This window comes from Protomyctophum parallelum, assembly GCF_964188405.1.
Source record: "Protomyctophum parallelum genome assembly, chromosome: 3".
NCBI classification, from domain to species: Eukaryota; Metazoa; Chordata; class Actinopteri; order Myctophiformes; family Myctophidae; genus Protomyctophum; species Protomyctophum parallelum.
Window position 1 is genome coordinate 33,685,436 of NC_139698.1, and position 26,176 is coordinate 33,711,611.

General features: G+C 40.5%; 4 protein-coding genes across 4 annotated transcripts; 3 read left to right on the plus strand and 1 right to left on the minus strand.

Annotated features, from left to right (window-relative positions):
* The first annotated feature begins 418 nt into the window (after positions 1 to 418).
* Positions 419 to 3,704, plus strand: ncoa7a (nuclear receptor coactivator 7a). Its single transcript, XM_083760307.1, has 6 exons — positions 419 to 501; positions 990 to 1,124; positions 1,492 to 1,644; positions 2,337 to 2,432; positions 2,699 to 2,772; positions 3,005 to 3,704. Exons 1-6 carry the CDS (start codon positions 433 to 435, stop codon positions 3,156 to 3,158), a joined length of 681 nt encoding a protein of 226 aa, XP_083616433.1. The 5' UTR covers positions 419 to 432; the 3' UTR covers positions 3,159 to 3,704.
* A 1,849-nt stretch (positions 3,705 to 5,553) lies between these two features.
* On the plus strand, positions 5,554 to 9,601 carry hint3 (histidine triad nucleotide binding protein 3). The gene is made up of 5 exons (XM_083761418.1): positions 5,554 to 5,694; positions 6,028 to 6,145; positions 6,395 to 6,464; positions 6,761 to 6,887; positions 8,712 to 9,601. Exons 1-5 carry the CDS (start codon positions 5,569 to 5,571, stop codon positions 8,757 to 8,759), a joined length of 489 nt encoding a protein of 162 aa, XP_083617544.1. The 5' UTR covers positions 5,554 to 5,568; the 3' UTR covers positions 8,760 to 9,601.
* A 1,513-nt stretch (positions 9,602 to 11,114) lies between these two features.
* Positions 11,115 to 11,763, minus strand: LOC310855994 (actin-binding Rho-activating protein; the record flags this gene model as incomplete). The annotated part of the gene is made up of 1 exon (XM_083761209.1): positions 11,115 to 11,763. The coding sequence occupies exon 1, from the start codon at positions 11,625 to 11,627 to the stop codon at positions 11,115 to 11,117; it is 513 nt and encodes a 170-aa protein (XP_083617335.1). The 5' UTR covers positions 11,628 to 11,763.
* A 1,252-nt stretch (positions 11,764 to 13,015) lies between these two features.
* On the plus strand, positions 13,016 to 25,554 carry trmt11 (tRNA methyltransferase 11 homolog). The gene is made up of 13 exons (XM_083760917.1): positions 13,016 to 13,123; positions 13,726 to 13,791; positions 14,236 to 14,309; positions 14,603 to 14,684; positions 15,335 to 15,427; positions 15,574 to 15,708; positions 15,887 to 16,043; positions 16,221 to 16,301; positions 17,196 to 17,360; positions 17,929 to 18,001; positions 18,156 to 18,290; positions 21,297 to 21,417; positions 23,474 to 25,554. The coding sequence occupies exons 1-13, from the start codon at positions 13,046 to 13,048 to the stop codon at positions 23,609 to 23,611; spliced, it is 1,398 nt and encodes a 465-aa protein (XP_083617043.1). The 5' UTR covers positions 13,016 to 13,045; the 3' UTR covers positions 23,612 to 25,554.
* The last annotated feature ends 622 nt before the right edge of the window (positions 25,555 to 26,176 follow it).

The window sequence follows — 26,176 nt, forward strand, 5'->3', positions numbered from 1 at the left end:
CTAACTGAAAAAAGTATGAGTATGCTTTTTATGTATGAAAGAAAACACATTAAAGGCTTAGCTGTGTATTCTTGTAAATCATGTCTGTATGTTGGATGTCTGTTTATCTTGAAAGATACAATCATGAAGGAGACACTAATCACAACCGCGATGTAATGGCAACTTGCCAGGTAGCTTCGGGAAATCCTACTCTCCTAACCTATTTATGGCCATAACTTCCTCCAACCAACCCTCTAAGCTCCTGTTTTGTGTGAACAGAAACCACGTTCTCCCCGCACCGTTAAACCAACACGCCTTCCTCTTGCAGTGCTCCTGACCAATGGGATGGCTGCTATTTTTCAGTGCTAGAATAGCAGTTACAAACAGGTGGGGTTATCAGATAAAAATGGTGCTTGCAGGGCAATGTGAGTGTCAGAGTCAGATCAAAAAACTATGAGGATGCTACCTGCCAATATCAGGGTGCTTTATTTTGCAAATCACAGTTCGGAGCCTTATGTTAAGGTAGGACTACTCTGACTCTCTCTGTCCAGCTTGAAATATATGTTTGTGTGTGTGTATAGTGTACAGTGTGTATTACTGTATGTGTAAATGCATTCATCTGTTCATTCATTCATTCATCCATTTACTTCTTCTGGGTGTTCCTACATATTTTAGCATCTTGGATAACTTTCCTAAAATATTTGTGGCAAGGCCGAGGCGTCATTTAATTTGAAAAAAGTCACACCCGTGTGAAGTGAGGGGCGCTAATATATTAAAGTCTAACTCATGTTGATTAGGTGATGTAATGGTGATGTAAAACAAACAGAGCCAACACAAACATTAACTCTACCCCTGAACCACCACCGCCACGTGGCAATGTGGCAATGTGATGCGTTGAGAGCTTGTAGGTCTGCCATCTTTGCTATTTTGCAAAAAAGTGATTAATGAATATATGGTTGCAGAAATATATCAAGTGTCTGTTTAAAATGTGCATTGTCTTAACCCCTCAGATCATCAACTTGAAGGAATCCAAACATCGTCAGAGTGTATGTAGCACAGAGGAGTCTGAACCGGAGGAAACTGACGAACTCCGTCCTGTCCTAAGAGATGATAGCCTGCTACTGAATGACCATCAGCTAGAGACGGTGAGTCACTAATAGAGTCACTAGTGGTATTTTGAAAATGTATATACCCCCACCCCCCAAAATAATTAAATTAAATAAAAAAAGAAGATAAAATATTGCTTTTATAGTTGAACCACTTGAACCCCAGGCCAGCAGCCAAAAATAGACAATCTACAAGCTCACAAAGCGCCGCAATTGCGACATGTTGTGAGGTTGTATAGCAGCTATAAATATAGCACACTAGCAACAGTACACTACTTTATTTATAAGTGTAGCCGTACATTTGGTTTACATCAAACTGGTTTTATCTACCAATGTTCTTATCATATCCATCAACATTTTGATTCATCCATTTCATCCATTCATCCATTCTTCCTGTACCTAACAGCTAGCCAACCACATGCCAGCCAGAACCCAGGGGTATCCATGGAAACTGGTCTACAGCACTGTGCTCCACGGCAGCAGTCTGAAGACACTATACAGGAACATGGCTGACCTCGACAGCCCTGTCCTGCTGGTCATCAAAGACGTGCATCAGAAGGTTGGCATACCTCTCTCTTGGTTTCTGCCTTTTGTCTTTACACACACACGTTCCCTTCCCAGCAGTGGTGGAAAAAGTACTCACATGTTTTACTATGTAGGCCTACTCTGTTACGAGTAAAATTCTAAATGATTTAAAAAGTATTGGTATCAAAATGTACTTAAAGTACCCAAAGTAAAAAGTATTATAGCCTACTGCAGAATGTCCCGTTTCACAAGTTTTCAAATGTACTATAAAATGTCTAAAATATATTTTGAAAATATCAGATCTACAAGCTCACAATGCATCCCATCGTGATGGATTGTGATGTGAGCCTGTAGATCGGCTATTTAAATGGCCGAAATGTATATAGGGCTGAAGTGGTTATGTTATTTTGTAATAATAATAAGTAAATAAGTAACTAGTAACTACATTTTTCAAAAGTATTGTAGTAGAGTAGAAGTACAATATTTGCCTCTGAGATGTAGTGGAGTAGAAGTAAAAGTAATGAGAATTGGAAATACAGTAAAGTAAATAATACCTCAAAATTGATGTATTTAAAGTACTTCTTGAGTAAATTTACTTAATGTTACTTTCCACTGCTTCCCAGCAATGTCAGTCGAATTACTGTCCGCCACCACGCTCTTACTTTGATGAAGAGCAATGCAGTGCAGAGCTACTGTAGATACTAACCAGAGCCTTCTGTCTCGCAGGTGTTTGGAGCCTTTTCCTCTGACCCGTTCAAAGTCAGTAAATATTGCTATGGAACAGGAGAGACTTTCCTCTACACTTTCAACCCCGATTTCAAGGTAAGACTGGAATGGAATATGCAACTTTGGTGTGGGAAGTCCCAAGACGAGTCTTGCTGGCAGAATATGGTTTAGCTTGTCTAAAGGTGACTAAACTGGGAGAACTGAATATATTGCCAATAGAATAGAAATTTCAGTAAATGCTGAAATATTTGACAAACACACAAGTTGCAATCACTGTCACTGTATTAGGTATTATACTTTTGAACATGCATGCAATTTTGGTGTGTGCTATTTTTAAGTGCTGTTTTGTCCCTCTCACCCAGGCATACAGATGGACTGAGGAAAACTCTTACTTTGTGAGAGGCCATTCAGATGCACTGCAGATTGGTGGAGGAGGGTAAGTAATCTGCTTTATTGCCTTTTGCATTAAAATGTATATGATACAGAAATGTATAACACATACAGTAGCTCCCTAATCAGTAATCATCTCTGCCATATAATGATTACAAAAATACTTTATAAGGTCATAAAATAATTACCTTACTATTTCACTTCAAAGATTAGCTCATGCCTTATCTGAGCTAGTAGGGATTTGGTTATAATACGTTATTTTCTTGCTCTGCTTGTAGGATTGGCATTGGTCTATGGCTGGATGCTGACTTGTACCGTGGTTCCAGTTCCACTTGTGCCACCTTCGACAACCCACCTCTTTCCACCCAGCAAGACTTCACTATACAAGACATCGAAGTCTGGGCCATACAGAATGAATGGGGGATGAACTGAGTAGAAATTAAGAGAGAGAGTACAAATAAGCTCAAAGTAAGACTTAAACGCTTCAAAGCTTGCATCAGGCCTGGATGCGTTTAGCTTCTGCGTAACTTCTCAGAGCAATAGGCTGTCAAGTGTGGTTTGGTTACAAGATGTGGCCTTAACAAGTGGTTCTCAGTCTGGTTTTTATTACGCATTTTACCCTGTTGTCTTGTCTTGTACTTCTGCTTGCATTTTCACATAACGTTCTCAAGGGCTTGAGAGAAGTGCTAAGGTTCAGGGTTGACAGGGTAGGTGATTTAAACCACCGATATGGTCATGTCTCTAACTCTAAGGCAAGTAACTGACCACAGTATTTGACTGCTTCAAATACTTTGATCCCTCGATCTATGCAGAGGAGAGGGGAGCATCGCAACATGGAGTTTAAATTACTGCTATTGAATGAAGACCTCTTATCTACAAAACACTGTTTCAAGCCAAGGGTCATGAAATGGATCCAGGAAGAGTGGGCACATTGATGTAATATTGGCGATTTTTCCCCAAAATGTAAAGGTCTCAAGTAATATAGGCTACATGACACTTACAATTTACATAATTTTACCTTGTACGGTATTATCATTATCAGTTAGCACCCTTCAACTTCTTGTTTATGCCCAAAATGACTGCTTGGCTAAACAGGTTTTTTAGCAATTTGTAGCAATTGTAGAAATTTTAGACCTCAATATGTTCTAATCATGTATAGGCCTACTTTACATTAGATACTTAAAACCATTTAGAAAATATACAGCTTTTTTTAACATTGGGGAAAAATACCCATTTACATCGAGGTGCCCACTCTTCCTTAGTGCTCACTCTTCCTCTGAAACATATATAGGGCCTATTACCAATATATATACCAATATATTAAGAGCCATAGATAAGCCCCAAATAAAATAGAGAAACATTACTATTGGGTGAAGTGTGGTTTTCCCTTATCTGCAAAGATATCCATTCCATGTAACATCATACGTATCTATACTATAAATGTACCTTTATCTTTGTCCCGTGGGACAATAGTTTGAATGTTCAGTGCTTATAGCCTAAGCCTGCTGGTGAAGAAGATTTTTTTGTACACACGCATTCAACTGTACAACAAAGTACAAAACAGGGATTAATTTATTTAAATGTTTATTTTTATAACAAAAATAAATCCAGGGTGGAGAAAAGTGCGCCTGTTTGTCTGTTCTTCCTGTGTTTGAATATATCTGTCATGCAGTGCTGGCACTGTCAAAGTTTGAGGTTTGAAGTTTGAACCATGTTACCATGTTAAAGCATTTACTTATTTTATCTTTTTTTGTAAACAAACAAACAAACAAACAAACATACTTTTATTTACTATGCTTGTTTCTTGTTTGCATGGGAAAAGGGAAAAATACTTTGTAATACATTTATATGTGGCTGTATACAACACTTAATGTTGTGCTTCTTGTAAAGCGATATTCCTGCTCTTTACTGGTAATAAAATGCTTTGAACTTAATTTTTTTGTACAGCTCATTAATGTAGCCTAGTGATAGTGTGATTAGTGATAGTGTGATTATTAGTGATAGTGAGTAACAAGGAAGAAAAAATAAAATAATCTTAACCCATGGAATGGAATGGTGCACCACTATTGTGTCAGGTGGGTCTATGATTTGGACCCACCCGACACAATGCCTGGTGGTCCTCAGGTTGCTCTTATTCAGGATGGTGGTCCCTGGGTCAAAATCAGTTGAAAAGCCTGTAAAATGTCAGTAGTATTTTCTTGGATAAACTTCTAGACCCATATCTCCTGAAGGCAGATACAGAGCTACAGTAGGACTATACTATAGCCTACACGCAGGCCTATACTATAGCCTACACGCCACCCCAAATCTGCTAACTTCCATTATTAAAAAGTGATACAATGTGAATAACCATCCCATTATTTCTTTGTCGCAAATTATTTGAATCCCTAAATGCTTAAAGCAGTTCCTAAATAGCATTCTTATTTATGGCCTGCATGCAGCAATGCTATTGTGACAAATTACATAATTAATTCACGTGACTTGACAAAGACTTTTTTATGAATGAAAAACAAACAAACAAAACAAACAAACAAAACGAATAAATGGATTTGATTCACAATGTGAATCAAATCCATCCAATTCATTTATTTTAGAATGTGAATTTCACATTCTAAAATAAATGAATTCATGTGCAACGAGCCTTTCTCATGGTTATTCTGTGCCTTTCTGTGTCTCTGTGCTGCTCTCTAGTGGCCAGAGTAGTCCAAAATATCAATCGATCACATCGTCAATCGTTTCCCCTCCCCTTCAGTGCTGGACTCGACCTAGCTGGCCTCGACTGTTTTAGCCTTTATTTTGACAGTTCGTTCGTTTCACAGGTCAGCCAAGTAATATCACAACAATGGCAGCACCAGCAGCAGTGGAGACAGAACCCAATAAAACAAACACTAACCACGAAGGATATTGCAAGAAATGCATATTCTGCAAAATCGTGAACAAAGAGATGGGCACGGAGATTCTTCACAGTGTAAGCCCATAAACTGTACCACTATACACTACTATACTACTACTACTACTATACTACTGTCGTCTACTACTACTATACTACTACTATACTACTATACTACTACTACTACTACTCGATGTTAAAGGCAGAAAATGCAGATCCGGAAACAAATGTATGAATGTTTGTTATTATCATTCTCTCTGAAAACATCAGGGTGTAGCCTATATGCATTTTTGTAATCAGCTACTGAATTTGAATGCTGTCATGGCCATGGTCCATACCATGGGCATGGCCATGACGATTGATACAGTATGTATTTGTCGAAGTTCTCTTAACTCTGTATTATTACCACAGGATGAGGAAATCACCTGCTTCAGAGACATCAAGCCAGGAGCCCCCCACCATTACCTGGTGGTCCCTACTAAACATGTTGGAAACTGCAAGACCCTCAGCAAAGAACACATACCAATGGGTAGGACTTATTGATGACTAAAGTTCATTAAATAGTTGAACACGAACAGTTAGAGTTTATACTGTATATAGCTGACATTTCAATATGATTTCAATAAATACTGGATTGCAAGTTAGAATTTTAAGCAACAACTGAGTGGCATTAAAGAGTAACTATACCGGCCTTACACTCCAAGTTCAAATAGTTTAGGAAAGGATAACTGCATAAATATGGAAACTCACCCAATAGTGTTGTGTTTTGGTGTCCCAGTGGAGCAGATGGTGGAGATAGGGAAGGAGATCCTACAGAAAAACAACATCACAGACCTCAGTGATGTCAGGTGGGACAATGCCTCTTTTTGTAAAGTAATGCCCTACTTTGTTGCATGACAGTGTCCAGTACATTTAGCGGAAAAAGACGATATACAAGCTCACACTGAGTCATCATGCTCGCATCAGCTTGTAGATCAGCTATGTTAGCTATTTATGACATTTTGGGAAGTATGTGTGAATTCTATAAATGTTGAATCAATGAAAAGTAGAGCTTGTGACTTAATGAATGACTACATTGGATCCATTGGAACATGGTCCCACCCGACAACAACAATATACTGTTTACTTTCCCTTTTGTCTGTAGGTTTGGCTTCCATTTGCCTCCATTCTGTTCTGTCACCCACCTACACCTGCATGTCCTAGCACCTGAAAGTCAATTGGGCTTCATGTCCCGCCTCTTTTACAGACTCAACTCCTATTGGTTCATCACGGTAAGCCTCATCAGAGCTGCATAGTTTTGTCATTATTTAATAATACTAATAATAATAATATCTGGGACTTATATAGCGCTTTTCTAATACCCAAAGACGCATTTACATGTGTGGGGGCCGGGTGGGTGGGACAAGAAAAAGGACAACAAGTAAAATAAGAATAAAACCAATAAAAACAGTAACATGTAACAAGTTAAAATCACATCAGCTAGGGAATGCTATTCTGAACAGGTGGGTTTTCAGTGTGGTTTTGAAGGTGGAGAGTGAGGGGGCATCTCAGATGTGTTTGGGGAGGGCATTCCAGAGGGTAGGGGCGGCCACAGTGAAGGCCCTGTCACCCCAGGTTTTGAGCCTGATCTTCCTGGGCTCGAGGAGAGCGGAGAGGTAGGGGGAAGCCAGGTTGTACACTGTGCAGTGACTTGTAGGTGGTGAGTAGTAGTTGCAGTTGTTAATTGAAATGAATTACTGACGGTCGGAGAGGTAGGATTTCATCCAGGAGAGGGCGGTGAACTTACACATGTACATGTACTGTATGAGTGAGCATGAGACTTGATAATGTGTGACACAGTGAGTATACTCCAATTAACCACATCCAATACATGGCAATACATGGCATTGACATTTTTCCAATATAGACGCAATTGAGTGTCTGTCCTGTAACAGGCAAAGGTCAATCATTATTTTTTCTTTATTATTTAGTGTACAATTTAATGGATAAATACTGAGTATACATCATTTAGCACAGAGAGGAACTGGAGACTGGACCTGATGTAATCTGAGAGACATAATGGACCACAGACCTCCAGAATGTTTTAATCTCCTCACATTCCCATAAGCAATGGAATACCATTTTCTATTGTCTAATAAAATAATCAATCAATCAAAACTTTATACATATCGGTCCTCTGAGCATTGAGCAATCAGGATGCAGTGTGACATTAGTGATGATAATTGTAAATGATGTATGTGGGTACTGTGCAGTTTATTTTTATACATTATCTATATAGATTTATAGTTTGGCATACTTTTGTTGTGGTCAGTTTACAGTACGTAACTAATTCAATCAGGCAGATATTGAACTAAATATGTTTTTTTATAGTGTGCCATTTGTAGTACAGAAGGTCATGGAAATTTTACTTTAAGTTTAACTTAATGGTTTATTCCTTATTGTATCATTCACAATGGAAGTTTCTTTAATTTTCAAATAATCTCTTATCTTGCATGAAATTATTCATGCAAGATTTATGTTGCAATATTTATGTTACACCAGAGAATTGATTGCAGTAAAAGATCTGTCAAATTGTACACTATCATTCAACTGCATGGGGTATGCTACAGTGACGATGATGTTGATGATACAATATACTGCTCTCCCGTCTTTTTAGTTAACCAACAAGAATCAAAACACCGTTTCACCAATGTAGGGAAGCCCTACGTTTAGGCCAGAGCAGAATCTCTGCCCCATTTTCTTATATTACTTCTACAGATTTTGTCATGTCATCAAGACAGACCTGTCCGATATTTCATATTTCTACTACCTGGCCTGGCGGACACATGTGCTCCAAGGAGCAAATTGTTCTAGTTTTGTATCAATTTGTTGATATGTAAGGGGGGAAAACATGCTTTTCTATTATTCAGTTATTATACGTATGTTTTTGTGGTTTGAAATGTTTAGTGCAAGGGGGTATGTCTAATCAGTAAGCTCTTACTGATTATTAGCAAGTACATACATCACACCTTAGTCATCAATTGGGAATAAATAATTAATTTTTGGCTGTATGTGAGCTCTAACTCCCATGCAATGTATCTGTTGATCTGTTGTAGGCAGAGCAGTTGATTCAAGATCTCAATTCAAAAGGAGAGACCAATTGACCACTTTGTTTGGAACTTTGGATGCACTGCATTCTTGGATTTCGTGCCACGCACAGGGTGCCCACGGACCACGGTTCCATCCCCTGCATTCTGCACACTGTTAGATAAGTAGGCTGCTGCACACACTACATGAGACCATCAGTCATGACTGATGTTGATGTTTTGAAATGAGTATTGCCTAATTTCAGAAGAAGCCAAAATATTTGTTTTTGTTGCTACTTGAAACATAACATAATTGTAATATTTTGTACTGTAGGACGGTATAGGGTACAGTAGGTACCGGTAGCTACTTCTTTGCTTTGACAGTAGGAATGGGCTAAATTTAATCTTTATTTTCGTTTATTCGCAGCAAACGATACATGCATGATCTACTGTAAATGCATCCACTATATTTAATGGACCAAGATATAGCATGTCATATATTACAAAATAAATGGGTGATATTAAAGGCATTCCTCTGGTGTGCAAAATTGTAAAGACAGAAGGGTGCACTGAGTAATAATAAAAGTCCACAATTTAGCAGATTAACTGACACACAAGACTGCCTCATTAAGTTTGTAAAACAAACGTTTTGCATGGGAAATTTTTACAATATGACTTATGTGCTTATAAAATATTGAAAAACATATAATTGTAAATAATGGATTATCATCTCTGTGACATAATAACCAGTGCCTGTGCATACTTGTTAACTGTTATTCTTAACTCTAAAAGTATGCTGAGTTATCTCAATATAAAATACATTCACTGAGATATTTGATGATTTATATGGACATGATGTAAAAAAAAACCCAACAATTTTTGTGTTTCACAATGAAGAATTGTAACTGATTAAATCGTATTGCTGCTTCCCATTGCAGTGTGTGGTTACTGGTTAGTGAAAGGAATGAATAGGCTAAATACCCTTATCAAATGGTGTCACTTTACGCTACTGCTCATTCATTACTTCTAGCTACACTAATCACAAATGGTGCTTTCACTTCATATAACCATTAGGCTACAACAATAACGTGTAATGCTTAATTTTATTTGTTCAAGCATACAAGTAAAATAGGCAAAACCTCAACTTGAGAAGCCCATCCTTTTTGTAATTAGAAAATATAGACCAAATCTAATATCTGTGTTCTGTATCTTGCAGATGCCAACATATATTTTAATGATCAGTATTCCCTTTCGTTATAGTATGAGTACTAGTATGCAGTACCATGTGTTGTATATTTATAGCAATAACTGTTATTCTGTTAATGTTGTATTCAATGCTATGCTGCTTTACTAAAGTTATCTATCTTTTCGCTTACCGAAACGAACAGATTTTCAAGTGCCGTGTAGATAGCTTGAAAAAGATTTATTTTCAGCAAGCGATATTGTTGCATGCATTACAGCAGGCTTAAGGCAGCATTTGAACTTTGAAGCCTCTTGCATTGCATATCCTGTTTTGCACAATATTGTGTTTTACAGTACCATACAATGGTAAACAAAGTAGGAGTGGTTCTAACAAGGCCCGACTAAAGTACAGAGCAGACGGACGTTGCATGTCCTCCATTTCCCAGGCCAGTGGGATCAGGTTCATCCTATAGCACCATATTGCCTGTCAAGGGCCTACTCATGTTCTCTTTGGCTGTTGTCCAGTCCCATTAACCAATCTGGCCTAATTTCAGCCATCCCCTTGCATACAGTACATGATAGAGCTAGCAGAGGAACAATTGTGAAAAGGGATGCATTCAGCACATTGTGAAGGGTGGGGGTGGGTGTTTGAAGCGGGGCATAGAGTTTGGTGGAATCAGCCAGGATAATATGCAATTTTCTTCTTTTTTCCCCCCATTCTTGAAGGTGCATATACATTAGAATGCAATAATAGCCATTATCACTTCATTTAATACATTTAGGTCTACAATGCCAATTAGAATTGGACCTACTCTCATGTCAAATTTCAACATTTATGTTCCACTGGTGTTGAAGCAGAAATAATCTATTCATGGCTGCTGGTCTGAAATAATCATGCGTTGTCCTTTCCACTGAGGACTGATAAAGTTTGTTTATTGTTCAGGATTTTATTTGGAAGAATTCCTTTTTTTTTGTTGCAACATTTGCTCTATTAGACAGTATCGTGATTCGTGTACAGTAGAGAAAAAGGCCATAGAGAATAGAAGGGATACATGCAACACATGACCTGATGGGAGTCGGATTCAAACTCGGGTCCTCACAATCACAAGCCACGACACCTGCACTAACCAGCTGAGTATCCAGACACCCCAATGTCCAGGTCCATGATTTTAGTCAACAAACTTGTGCAATGACTCCCCTCCATAAACCCTCTTCTTTGAACCAGCTGCAGTCCAGAAAGCATTCTCTTGGTCACTGAAGCAGAGTGATGACTACTCTGTCATCTTGCCCCTGCCACAACATCTCTCCCTGAAAGCGAACCAGCCCCTGCTTCCTGGCTCGTAACAGAATCCCCACTAGTTTGCTAGAGATGGTCACATAGTGCTCAAACAGTTTCCCAAATTCTACCGTGATCACATTCATGTTATCACCTCCGCGTCCACGTCCATTCGTGCCCCTTGGCTCTCCGATGTCCCTTATCACCTCGCACAGCTGCTGCACCTCCCGGCTGATGTGTGTGTGAGCGTCCAGCCCCCGCTGCTCCGTCATGGAGCCCTGGAGGGGTTTCCCGTAGCCATCCTGTCCCCTCTGGAGGACAACTGTGGTGGGCTTGGTGTCGTGACTAAAGGGGTTTTGCTTCTGGTACTCCTGCCGCTCTTCCGACCACTTCTGCCAGTTCTCCTTCAAGCCTTTGACAGAGACCACACACGCTGTCACATCATCACTGCACCGAGGAGGTGGAGAGAGGTCACTTTCTGTTTGCATGATGCTGCCTCCTTGGATATCCTGCACTTCAAGGGATCTATGCAGCCCTACAGCAAATCGAAACAAATAGCATCTGTTTATTTGGTTGTTTTAATTCAACGATTAGTTTTTTTAAATAACCTAATAATTCAGGTTCTGAACTTGAATACCGTACTACTTTATCCTTTCCTCATTAAAGACTTGACTGTAGATTCTCTCAGTGGAAAAAAACATTTCATTTGGGTCATTGTTGAAACAAATATATTGTAGCTTGATTATGATCAAAGGGAGTAATACTAATAATCGTCCACATAAATCTGCTTCACCCAAAGAAAAAGAAACAATCAATCATTGACTCAAATACCTACCATATACCCTTTTCCACATAAAGAAATGAACGCAATATAGTCATAATGACAGATGTGTCGAAATTGTTGTTCTCATACAATTTCGACACTATGCTGAGTGTCCAAACAATGAAGCATATCAACCTACCTTACATGATTTTCAGAGGACTATAATCAGGCTACTGTCTCTTCAGCTGCAAAACATATCACTGTGGCCTACCGACAGTATACAGTAGATAACAAACATTGTACTCTGTACTCATATGCATGCAATGAATGCAACTTTGAAGTGGTGCGACTCTGCTGACAGTAGGCTACTTTACTTTACTTGTCCCGACTCCCGAGGCATACCCCCGCTGACGGACACCCAGCTCCGCCAATGGCCGTTTGGACATGGCGTGGGGCCGATGGATACAGCTCCAATCATTACAGGGATTCCTTTCAGCTACGATGAGTAGTTGTGAACAAAAGCAGCTTACAGTGCACTGAGTGCAGTGACAGGACAGAAATGTTGTTTAGTCAGAATGCAGGCCAGTGCTGCTGCTGCAGCGCAAAATGCCATCCACTATATGCGACAATCATTGTTTGTCGCATAGTTGATGGCAAAAATGACTACAATCAAATAAATAAATAACATGAATGCATAATGGAAGTTGATACGTTTAGTAGCCTTTGAGAGAGAGAGAGAGAGAGAGTGAGAGAGGTGTGAAATGTGAATTAGCTCTGGTCCATAGCTCTAATGCGTTTCAACGCATTAGAGCTATGGACCAGAGCTATGTGTGAATGTCTACACTGTACCTGTATCTATGTGATGTGTGTATGGTGATAATGGTGTAGGGCCTGCACACCAAGAAAAAAGTGTGTAGCCTACACACTTTTTTCTTCTTCTGTGATGTGATATTTGGTGAAATATAAATGTATTGTATTGGCCTAATGGTCGTATGGTCTTTCCTTCCCTTTTCTTTTGTAGTACGTGTAACGTAACCTCGCATAGACTGTAAAATAAATAGCTCGGAACGTGTAACGCCACCATTCTCGGAACTTCGGAAGAACCTCGTTTCAGGTCGGACATATTTTGAGTGAGCATCAAACATGGCAGCACCCGGTGGTCGGTCATGCTTACAATATTTACTACATCTTGCTCAAGATAATCTTGACTTCAGGTTACCGGTAACTTCTCATAAGTCACTTTTATTTCTGTTTATGGTTTTTATTGCTTGATACGATATGTTATTTATCTGGATAAACCAGCAGAAATTGGGGAATGACTCTCAGCATATCTCAGTCGGCTAGTTATCCTAGCCTTCGTGATTAGCATTATCATTTGGCAATTGGCATATCGATTCGATACTAGATATTTTAATTATTTCTGTCATTTTTATTATGTCATGCAGGGCTGCAACTATCGATTGTTTACTGAGCGAATGTTGTTTCGATATTTTTTGGAAACATCGAAAAAATACAAAATGTTTTATATATCATTCAATGAATCAATGTGAACTAATTCTAATGATTTATAATGGACTAAACTAATTCATATGATAAGCCATATTTTATACTTAGTCATACAACAAAATGAGCAGAATGTTATTTTTTCAATATTTTTGTATATTGAAAAATGTGATGATTTTCTACAATAGAATAATTGATTGGTTCAATTAACCTTTGCACCCCTATTGTCATGACGCATATTGCAGGCTGTCAAGGGTGTTTGTGAGTATAGCTCAGAGCCATAACAGAGCCATAACTGATTTGTGAATTCCACCTTGCAGGAAATCAGGGCTCTCCTTTCTCTCAGAGGAAAACTGTTTAATCCTGGAGAAGACTTCAAAGAGAATGTAAGTCATGTGTGGTATAAGGTAATACTATCTCCTCATATTGGCTATTGGTCTGCAGTTATTGCTGACAGCTATCGTATATCAAATGTTCATCTGTAAAATCGAACTGCTAAATTATGACTCATTCAATTATGTGATTGGAATGAAAGGGGTTTGGATGGTAAATGGTAGTGCATTTCTATAGTGCCTTTATCCAAGGTGCTTTACATAGATTGTGCATTTACATTCACACACACATTCATACACCGATAGCGGATTAAATTATGCAAGGCACCAACCTGCACATCGGGAGCAATTTGGGGTTCGGAGTCTTGCTCAAGGACACTTCGACACTAGCTGAGGAAGCCAGGGATCAAAATGGGAACCCCCAATCGGCTGCTAAGCCACTGCTGGATGCAACAGCTTCTGTCCTATCGTCACTTTGATTCCTCCCTCCCTCCACAGTCTCCTTTCTGGTGTCTGGATGGCGTATCTGAACCGGATGTCCACAGTGTCATGGCCAAATCTGTCTGTGCAAAGTGAGTGTTTAAATGTCAGAAGATGCAGTCTTTCTGAATCCTTAACCGATTCCCTGTGGTAAATGCTACTTTGAACAATACCTTGTGTAACTGGATGTATAGGGCCTGAACAATCTATTGTAACTCTTGCAGTGGCAGATCATGGTATGATCTGGGCAATCTTTTAAACACATTTGTGATGGTGTTAATGAGTCCACATCACATCCTGTTGCACAGCATTTGCAGTTGGCTGTTTAAAATACAGTCAGTAAATTGCCATGCCTATAATGTCTCCTTTTTCATTATGTTTCTAGGTCTGCTTTTGAATTATGGGGACATGGACGAACACACAGTGAACTCAGAGAATCCCTCTTGAAGTATCCATCAGAAAACATGGTATGTGTCTCAAGGTTTTGTGGCTGTGTTGCAAAGACTTGGAAGTGTATACATCTTAACATTTTTACTTTTGACATTTTATGCTTTATTTCAGATAGGTCAGTAAAGGTCAGACAGACATTAAACCAAAGGCAGAGAGAAAGGAGAGACATGCGAGACAAGGCGAGGGTTGGATTCAAATCCGAGTCTTGCGCTCACTAGGAGCATTATGGTCTATGTGTAGCAGTAGTGGTTCAGAACCTCTGCCTGATGACCAATGGCCTAATATCTCCCCGGCCAAGTGTGTCCTGTGGATCCGGGAACCTTTCGGCCACAAGTGCACTCCTCTAACCTTTAGACCAGGGGTTCCCAAACTGTGGCGCGCGAACGTCCTCTACGGGGTGCGTGACATGAAAAGTGTAATGGCGGTTTTATGGTGTTAATTAGAACGGCAAAATCTGATAAACCACTGTTGTAAGGAGATGTATAGAGCAGGAGTATACGGCAGCTGCATGTCTCAGTGCAGTGACATTCTGTGATTATTTGGCAGGGGAAACAACGGAAACAGCAAATTTCTTGTTTTTTTGTTTTGTTTTTAACTTTCTTTTGCTCTACGTAAAGTGATTAAATTAGTTTCTCTCTGTATTGGCGTCTTCTTGCTCCCACCATAGGCACCATACACGCAGAAAGACTCCACTTACAAAATCAATGTCTACACATTCAACAAGACTCTGGAGTTTACTGACAGAATAACAAAGATCGATGTAAGTTTAAATCTCGTTGGGATGTGTGCGTATAGCCAAATACTAGTGTGTACACACAGTATTTAAGTGTATGCATATATGTGCATGCACCTTGGTCTCTTGTGTTTGTATAAAACTATATGATCTGTTTTGTCATCTCCCTTTAGGCCCTGGAATACCTTCAGTTTGAGGGCACAGTAAGCCTAAAGAGTCCTCAGCATGTCTTCTGTTTGTTGGAGGACTATGGCACTGACCCCAACAAAATCCCTGAGGATCCTTTCTATATTTACTTTGGTCGATGGGTAAGGCATGTTTGATTGCAAATTAAGTTATTTTATTCCATTTGTAACCCTGAGAATTTTAGAAAATGTATTACATTACATTTGTTACACTCTGAGTTAAACTGAACAGGACAACTCGTTATCCATATGATTTAAGACTAATCAAATGTAACAACATATTCTGTAATTTCTCTTCTAGATAGCGGACGGGCAGCGTATGCTCATTCGCTCTCACAGTGTGAAGAACAGACACTTCATCGGCAACACCAGTATGGATGCTGGCCTGTCGTTCATCATGGCAAACCATGCCAAGGTCAAAGAACATGACCTCGTCTTTGACCCATTTGTTGGCACTGGTAAGGTCACTGAGATACAGTTGGTGTACGTGCTGTAAAAAGCTTTGAATTCAATACTAAACATTGCACAATTTAACAAATTCTTTGTGGACTTTGAGGATATTACAATGTTTGTTTAGAGCACTTAGTTATAACGTATTTTGTTTATTTTATCCTCAATGAATTTCTGTCTTTTAGGCAGCTTGTTGGTTGCATGCTCTCATTTTGGAGCCTATGTCTGTGGAACAGATATTGACTACAACACAATTCATGGAAAAGGTACGTTATATTTCTATTTCATTCTTCCTTCAGTCATCTCGTACTGTGGCCATTCTATGATGTCATTTTTGAGTGGTGCAACCACTCCTATAGACGAATTCAGAAACGGGTCTCATGGTCGCAGCTTACGTATTTCATGTAGGCGAAGCCGACGTTGCTGCGGGGTGAACCTGCATGTTTTCTACTACATTGAATGGTAGAGTGACTGATGTTAGTCTGCTCAAATATTACTCCTTTACCTGCTTTTTACTAACACTAACATTACAAAGACCTAAGCCTGCCTGCTTTCTCGAGGGAAAAATGGAACTTTGACCATCAGATTAAAATTCGTGTCAGATCCTGTTTCTAGGTGAGACATTCTCACAATCTAAAAGTCTCAATAGAAGAGCAGGGAGACCAAATACAACCACCCCAATTATATAAGTTATATTTTATTAACATACTCTACCATACAGATTGGACACAAACAAAAATAAGTTACATAGTGAGGCTTTCAATACTCACTTTTCCACATATTATTCTTCATCAGCCAGTCGTATCATAGATCTGATGTGTTGATTCTAAAGTTCAGAATTCACCCTTTGTCAAGTCCCCTGTGGTTGTGCCCCTCTTCGCACCCATTGGTTGACAAAAATCCTTTCTCTCCGTCCACTACTATTGAAATAACGTGTTTTTCAGTTGCTTCGTATTGATATTCTGTGCATTCAATTCCTATTTTAAACTTGGTGTCAAGGCATATCATGTCTTAGCAAATTCAACATAAACAAGGGTGGAACCAAGGCAGAACCAGGGAGGAACAAGGCAGAAAGGGCCTGCTGGTTAGGTTAGTCAGTCAGGGACCAATCAGAAGCTTGACAAATGGTGAATTTCTAACTTTTCTTAACATTATTCCAGGGAGATCCAGTCGGAAAAACCACAAGTGGAGAGGTCCTGATGAGAACATCAGAGCCAACCTTCGTCAGTATGGAACAGAGAAGTCCTATATAGACGTCATGGTGTGTGATGCATCCAAACCTGTCTGGAGGGATGGCATGCTGTTTGATGCCATCATCACTGACCGTAGGTCCCTGCTTTGTTGTGTTCATGTGTGTGAAATTACATAATGTTGGTCTGTTAAAAGTATTTTTAAACATTTTTGAACACCACGTTTACAATTTAAATTTAGGAATTTAGCAGATTTAATTATTTACATTAAGCAAGAACAAAATCATGGTAATACATCAAATACATAAAAATAGTCCTCATGAATCATACGTAAGCTAAGAACCTAGCTTTGGGACGTGTGGTGTCGAGCATTGTCTTGCATCAGTCAGATCAGTGGTTCTCAAAAACCAGTGGTCCTTGAGAGGGTTCCAGCTGTGAGCTTGTTGAATGTTGAATTATTTAGATTATTCTTTTTGAAAGCACAAATCATCTCTAATGGGGGTCCCTGGCACAAAATCTTTTCAGAAGAGTGTCCGTGGCCGAATGTATTTCAATTAGGGGGTCATTGACATGAAAAAGAAGAGAACAACTTGGTTAGATTCCCTAGAGTTCTAGAAGCTCTTTTCCAAGGAGAACAATGCAGTGCATATTCACTTTTCTTCTCCTCAATTGGCATGTGAATGTATCATCTATTGTTTTGTAGCTCCATATGGTATCCGTGAGTCCACAAGGAGAACGGGATCCAACAAGGATGTAACTAGACCGTCAGATGATTAGTAAGTTAACCTGATATTACTGTTTTTAATTGCACAGAATACCCAGATTTGACCTGTTAAACCAAACACATTATTAAAGTAAAACTACGGTAGTAAATAACGGACTAGTAAATAACTGTTTGCAACACCGTTGTACTTTCCCCCCCCAACCCAGCTTTGGAGAGAGTCATGTTCCTGTCTCTATGGCGTACCATCTAAGCGATATCTTCTCAGATCTGCTAAACTTCTCTGCCCACCACCTGGTCATGGGTGGAAGGCTGGTTTATTGGCTGCCCATCTACCGGCCAGAGTGAGTATACAAACCTGGAATTTCATATAACCCAACGAAGGAGGCAAGACAAGAGTACAAGGACATGGCACATTGAACACCTTATAGCGGTCTATCTGTCTATTCTTTCAGTTTCTTAACAGCAGAAATGCATACAAAGCAGTTTCCATTACATGTCCAACACTTTCCACTGGGGCTTTTCTACCGTACCATTCCCTTTTGGACTCTTCCATTCACCTTCCTATAAAATGTACATCCTGAGGAGAACCACCTGTGGGATTTGTGTTTACGCAGGTACACAGTACAGTACACAGGTGTGTTGAGGTGTACCCACCCGCACAGCTGGGTCATGGTAAACCACAACTATAGGCTATAAAAAGCACAATTATATGAACAAGCTCTACATTGTTTAATGAGTCTACAGTGCTGACTGTAGTGCAGGTGTATAAGCCACTACAGACGGTTGTCTGACAGCATGGCTGTGGATGTTTTTTTTAAGGAATCCCCACAGGGCCGGGAGTCCTCCTGGCCACTGATTACAGGACTGTAAAGGGGGATGATGTAATGTGTGTGTGTGTGTGTGTGTGTGTGTGTGTGTGTGTCTGTGTCCACATCGATTTGAACCTGCGTCTATTTTTCAGCCACCCCTCGGGCCAAGGGAGTTATTAGGCTACAGGGTTAGATACTCTTCAACCTTTTACCCCCCCCCCCCCCACAAGCCCTCAATGTAACACCTGCATTCTAATGTGGGTTCCCTGCATGGGAGAGCAAACCTTTACTGCTCATCCAAAAGAAAATTATGGCATTAGGCTTGTGTGTGTCTATCTATCAGAGCAGACAGCATTAAGTCAGATATGTAGACTTAAACGATCTGTCTCTATGGCTCAGACAGGCTGACGTGTGTGTGTGTGTGTGTGTGTGTGTGTGTGTGTGTGCATGCACGCGTGTCTGTAAGCCCTGATGTAGCCTGTCTCCTGTCCTGGGCCTAATCGAGGGCTCTACACTACTATGAAGATATCACATTTCTGTTACCCCCACATATGTTTGTGTGTCTGTGATGGTAAGGATGGTGTGTGTGTGTCGGTCGGTGTGAGAGTGATGACAGGTGACACAAAGTCCTGTCAGCACCACACCACATCTGTTTAGAACCCTCCTGAACTAGTTTGGAGAGAAAACACATAAAGACAGATTATGGAACCTCGTTGATCATAGCCAGTTTGCCACAAAGTGACCTTGTGAAGCAAAACATAATTGCATATTTGTACTGTCGGAAATAAGACGATATTTTGTGTAAGAGGGCCATGAATGAAATAAGTGGTAATTTTTAAATGCCTCTTGAAGGAAGTGACCTGAATCTGATCCACAACTTCCTTTAGGTAGAGTCAATGTTCAGAATCATTGTGCTGTGAGCTCAGTTGTGTCTTAAGGTTTTTCTAAAGAAATCCACATTACATATTATATATTCTCCTGCTGTAGATCTGGGATAATGTTTGCTTGCTTGCATGCATAGCTTGCTGTGTCTGCTGGCACTTTTTTATCATGAAGATGCAGTGTTCACTTTGTGTGCGTTAAGAATGTTTCACCATCCAGAAATGTTCAGGCCCATCACTGCATAGTCCCCAGCCTCTTGTTACTCTACTACTACACTGGGGGGCGCTGTTGACTGTTTGATCAGATGCTCTAGTCTAGTTGGAAGTTGAGAATAGATGATTTGTTGGGGTTGAAATGGTTTTGTTGCAGGCATTGACAGTTTGTAATCAAATCTATGTTGTCATCTGATATTTGTCCCTGTTTTAACACTGCAACTGAAAATATATGGTGTAAATATAAGTGACTCCAATGCCTGTCTGTATATAATGTTTTGCTGGATTAAGAGCATCTGCTAAATGCCTAAATTGTATAGTAGAACTATCATTAGGAACAAACAGCATGGAGATGTATTATTTTGTCCAACGACTTTTGTAACCCATTTGTTTTCACCCAGTGTCAATTGTCTAGTCAAGTGTAATTCTGGGTGCTACTGTACACTCCCTCTGCCAACCTGGGGAGAGCAACGGACTGACCTCTGTTTCCTTCAATGCATGAGGAGTCCAATCTGCTTCTTTTAGCCTGACAGGGGGGAGTTTCCCCTGTTGGATGTATCGCGTGGAAAGAACACATTATCCCAACCAGTTCCTTTACCCTCCATCAGGTGCCCCGGCTGGCCATTACTGCATGTTTTGTGAGGGTACCTACTACCTACCCAAGGGGACATGGGGAGAATATACAAACTCCACACAGAAAGGCCCTTTTGCCAACCCCACCTAGGGTATGGGCACTGATGACTGCTGATTGGCAGGAAATAATTATCACCTGGCTACATCACTGCTAGTCACTGTGCCCACCAAACATCCCATTGCTTCTGAGGCCTATAATTCCAAAGTGACCATGGCAACTGGGGAGACAAACAGTGAGGTGAAAATCTGGCCTGTTGCTACTGTAATGGTGGTTTAGGAGAAAGTGCTACTGACACAAATATGCAAACACATACATCATCCACTGTTAATAGGCCTTAGCCGGGCCTGGACAGCTTTTAGCTGCAGAGTTTGGCTGGCGATGACAGAGCCAGCAGTCAACCTGTCATTCTAGACTCAGTTTTTCCGCCATCTTTGCGTAAGCTCAGCTACCTTTGCTTTTACAGCAGGCTTCACGCCTCCCTGGTACACTGACGTGATCGGTAGCAGGCAGAAGAGAGACAGAGAGAGGACACATATGAACTGAATGTCTGAGTCATTTTTATTTAATAAAAAAGCCTCAGTGAAAACTCTGAAGAACTACAGTCAATACATTCTGAAGCTTTACACGTACAACACCTCATTCTGTTCTTTGGCTGGGTGTGTCTGACTGAATAATGTCTAACACGTTTGTTTAGCCAGTTAAGCCCTATAGAGTCTACTGTACTCCATACTGTATAACATTTACAGTACCTTGTGCTGTTTACATATTCAATCAAAAATAAAAGTGTTTAATTGTGTGTTTCTGGTCTAGGTACTGTGAGGAGACCATCCCCTTCCATCCCTGTCTCAGGCTGATCAGTAACTGTGAACAGACTCTCTCCAGTCACACCTCCCGACGCCTCATCACCATGGAGAAAATCAAGATACCTGAGGTACGTGTGTGCAATGCATGCATGTGAAAGCCAGTGTGTGTTTGCCTGTGTGGAAGCATCCCTGCTTCAGTCAGACTGTATTAAGGACACAAGGTCCATAACACAATGTTTGTGTGCTATTGTCCATATTCACACACAGGCCATTTTACTCTTAAGAGCAATGTGGCCGCCGTGTGAATGTGGTCAATTAATGAATACTTGGCACACTTCTCTTGTTAATACTATGTTTTAGTTTTTTGTTTTTTTATCTGCTTTTTTCCGGCTGTGGCTATTAAACATAGTGCCACAACTAACTTAAAGGGAATACCACTCTTTTGTTTGTAGTGAAGAGAAAATACGTAAAGCGGAATAACACTCATTTTCAACATTTTACTATGTCTTAAGAGTTGTGTGGAACTAATAAAAAAGTCCCCCCCCCCCATTCTGTGTTGCCTAGAACTGGAGGTCTAAAAAAAATCATTAACATTATGAATTACATTACTTTACTTTACATTTTACTTACATACTTTTGATGTCACGGAGATGTACTTCATAATGTTAATTAACGTTTATTTATTTCCACACAACAACTCTAAGGTATATTAATGACATAGTAATGTTGAAAATGAGTGGTATTCCGCTTTAAGTATTTTCTCTTCACTGCACACAGAATAGAACAAAAATCTTCTCCTGCGGTCGTGTGGTTGACGTGTGAAGACAAACAACCAAGTGTCTCACAGTTTCTTTTGTGTATGTTTGTCATGTGTTGATGTGTGTGAATCTAAACCTGACCATATAATTCAATTTTAGAAGGCCTCTCTTTGGAACTACACTGCAACTTTCTACTCCACATGTTTTAAAGTGTATTGTGGCAGCATAGTTATGATAAATGTTTGCAAAAAGCAACTGTCAATACAGCAAGTACATTTATACAACTCAGTCTGGATGTGGGACCACAGAGCAAAGCAATATGAACATGATATAAATGCTAGATGTGCACATACAGCAGTACTTGTCTGTGCATGCTTTTTTTGTGGCTTGTCGCCTTGTTCCTTGTACATATATATGATTGTATTTAGTGTACATTTATGTAATATACATGTGTGTGTATATGTAGTATAGCATCACAGTGATGCTACATATCCAAAGCGATAGTGTCTTTCTCTCTGCCTGGCGCAAACCTCAGCATCTGTCTGTGATTGGCTCGTTTCTTTTATACTGCGACCCTAAACGGTTTAATCACACATTGTATGGAAAATAATCCATCTCTGCTTCTGACAACCACTCCAGTTCAAAACCCCAAATTGTTCCCATAAAGCAGCCTGTGTCAAATGCACACACACACACACACACACACACACACACAGATGTATACATGCACTTGCAGCTGTTTGATGTAATCTGCCATTTATCTCAGACCCCCCTATGCCCCATACTGCCTTTAAATATTGGCTTAAAATATGAAGACGTCATGCCTTTCATCACTCATGTGCATTCTCCATGGTTCACACAGTTTGGTGTGTGTGTGAGTGTGCTTGTGCATGCATTCATGCACACTTTGTGCATGTGGGTTAAATGAAGTGTGGTTCCATCGTGGCCTCTTGGCCCATCACCTCATTTGCGTTCCCCCTCTAAAATGTTCTGCAAGAATAGTGGCTCCAAAAGCCCTCGTGAAAGCAAATAAATATTTCCTCCCAGAAAAAGCTGAAATTGGCCTAGCAGTCTCTAATTTTGACTGATCTCCTCTACAATCCGGCTTCACAGTTTTCACAGGACACTAAGATTACACAATGGCAATGTTGTCTAATGCTTATTAACTGTTCGTATATTTTCAAGAACTGATTTATTTAAATGCACTGCAAAAATCACTATGAAACTAACGTTTCAGTCTTTCGATCTTTGTAAGCAAATTATTTTGTCAAAAGCTTAATTTTGTGACCATGACCTCCATAGTAAGTTGGTGTACTCTTCCCTATCTACGGCCTGGGACTGAGGAATGATAGGGAGCATGTGATTTGGTGTTTTTGTGTCGTCATGACAGCCATCTAAAATACTGTTAACCTCTCTGTCTATACAGGAGTCAGATACTCGGGTCCACCTGTCAGACCCCGGCTTCAACCCTTATCAGGGACACAATGCCTTCAGAGAGAAGTACTTCAGCGGACTCAACAAAAAGAATGCTAAGGAGGACAAAATGCATGTCAATGGAGAGTGACCGCTTTGAAGCCCGCCATTTTAATAAGACTTGGAGGGGAAGTTAAAATGAAGGCAAAGGCTGACTAAACGGAGGACTATAAAGCCCTTGTCTTTGATCTTTGATATTTTAGTTGTCTTATATATAACGGCATTTTAAGCCATTTGTTCACAAATAAATACTTTTCAGTGATATCTGATGGGATGATGGACTTAAACGAGATTCACAGTAGGTGCTGATCTCTTGTGGTTAATAATTTGGTTACGTTCTGATCAAGATAAGACTGTTAGAGCTGCTGGCAGCAGTGGTATGATATCTGGCAACAATCTGCTAATTGGCAATGGGTTGATAGTGTGAACACACTATATAAAGACACTTTATACTGTGCTGATGTTTTGTTGAAATCTCTTTTACATGCAAACTCTGAATTGGTCAGAACTAACTAACTAACCAACCCCCTTGCCTGTAACTCCCAGGGCAGCTTCTTAAACCTTTTACAGAACCTCACTGAAACCTCACTGCTTTATATCCTTTCTTCTTAAACCAGCTGATGCTTAGCAATGGCATAAAACCTCTTGGTGCCTGGTTGACCTTTGATGACTTGGTTTTGATTGATTTTAAATTTACAAGTAAACCCCCTGAGGAGGATGCTATTCTGTCGCATCGCATGTACCGTATACTTTAACTACAGATGGTGTCTGAATACATATACAACCACAGCCCCACTTTAGGGAACGTGTTTAGGCGAGAGAGGCCTCCCCGGGCAGGCAGAGCCCAAATAACAGGGCGTCCCCACTTCGGCACACACCACTCCAGTTAGTCAGCAGCTTTTGTTGTTTTCCAACCACAGTTTACATGCAGCCGGGGTCATTATTCATCTCCTGCGAGCGATGCAGCAGGCCTTTATGTACTTTACCCCTTCGCTGTGTTTATCAGTTGGGCCCCTGCCTTTCCACCACACTTCCCCAGTTTCCCCTTCTTCAGAGGGAGTGCAGGCCAAACATGATCACACGATACCCGGCCTGCCATCGCTTGCGGTGTGCGTCGTTTACAGTTCCCACAATGGCCTTTTTGCGTGTCATCATCAGGGGAAATCAACTGATTCTGCAAGACAGTTAGTGAGTCCTCCTCCACTTTTTATTCCGTCTGTCTGGTGTCCTTAACTCCCCTCGCCAGTCGCCACCCTCACCTCAAATCGTGGGTGAGATAACCGTTCCCCAGAGAACACGTTTTTAGATTAAGGTTGTTAATTTTATTGTGGCAGGTCTTTCTTGTGTGAGGACTGCTTTGGGTGTGTGTGTGTGTGTGTGCACGTGTGTCGTGTTTGTATTATTGCCACAATAGAGTGAAGAAACGTTTACTCAAGGACCTAGTCTGTGATGCAGACTATAATTAGTAGAGGGAGGTTCCTCTCTAAAACATCTAATGTTGTCCAGACGTGCGTTTGTGCGTGTGTGTGTGACACTTAACATTCATCCTGGGTGCTAACAAGAACATAGTTGATTTGTCTGGTGTGTTTCTATCATATGATATTGTTCTCATATGTTTCCTTTGTGTGTACTGTATATATTTCAATGATTTAAAAAAAAAATCAAATGTTCATTCCAGTCATGTAAAAATACAGTCCCAAGATATTTCATGAGAACAGAATGTCCCTTCTTTCTGCAGTCTTGCCTGATTCAATTCTCTCCCAGCTACTGCCTCCTCTCCCATCCCGCTCACTCCTCTCCTCCTTCGCTCACCCCTTTGTCCTTATCTCGCTCGCTGATCTCTCCCACATGCTAAAGGCTTTTCACGTCTTCTACTACGTCGGGCCCCTCTCCCAGATTTATTTGTCTTTTACCTCTGTTTCTTTTATCACTCTCCACCTGCCCTCTTGCCTTCCATCATCACACCCTTCCACACCTCCCCTCTAGGCCTCTACCCATTGCTCCTCTCCATTGACCGTGTTCACAGTACACTGCAGCAATTTGAAGCCGGTTTCCTACAGTATTGAGAGCAAAATGTCCACTGTATGGTCAATTGACTCAAATTTCTCCCTCCTTTCTTGACAACCCTCCTGTCTCTTATTCTTCCACTCCACCCTGTTCCACTTATTTCCCTCCTTGACCACCTCTGTCCCTCCTGGCATTCTGTCTCCGCTTGCATCCTCTTCCCACTGCAGGGAGGATGAGGCTGCTGTCTCGGAACAATGACTCCTGATTAAACTCCCTCCTGTGTGAAAGTGACCTCCAGACTGTTTACTCGGTGGGTTGGGAACCACACCATGAGAAGTGTTGCACACATTTTGCCATCTTTGGTCAACACGAGCAAGGACACACGGTAACATGCAAACACATACTCCGAGCAACAAATTGAAGGAAGTGTGTGTCACACACACACATACACACAGATATTTAGGGAGTGTCCCCACAGCTGGTGGGAGAGATATATATTCATCACTATGTCCCTTTCAGAGCTGGCTTAAACCGATGAATAGATGGTGCCCACATGTAACTACTGATGGATTGCATGTGATTGGACACACTGTATTTGCCTGTAACATTAGCCAACCAACATATTGATCTATTTTCATGAGCGGAGTGC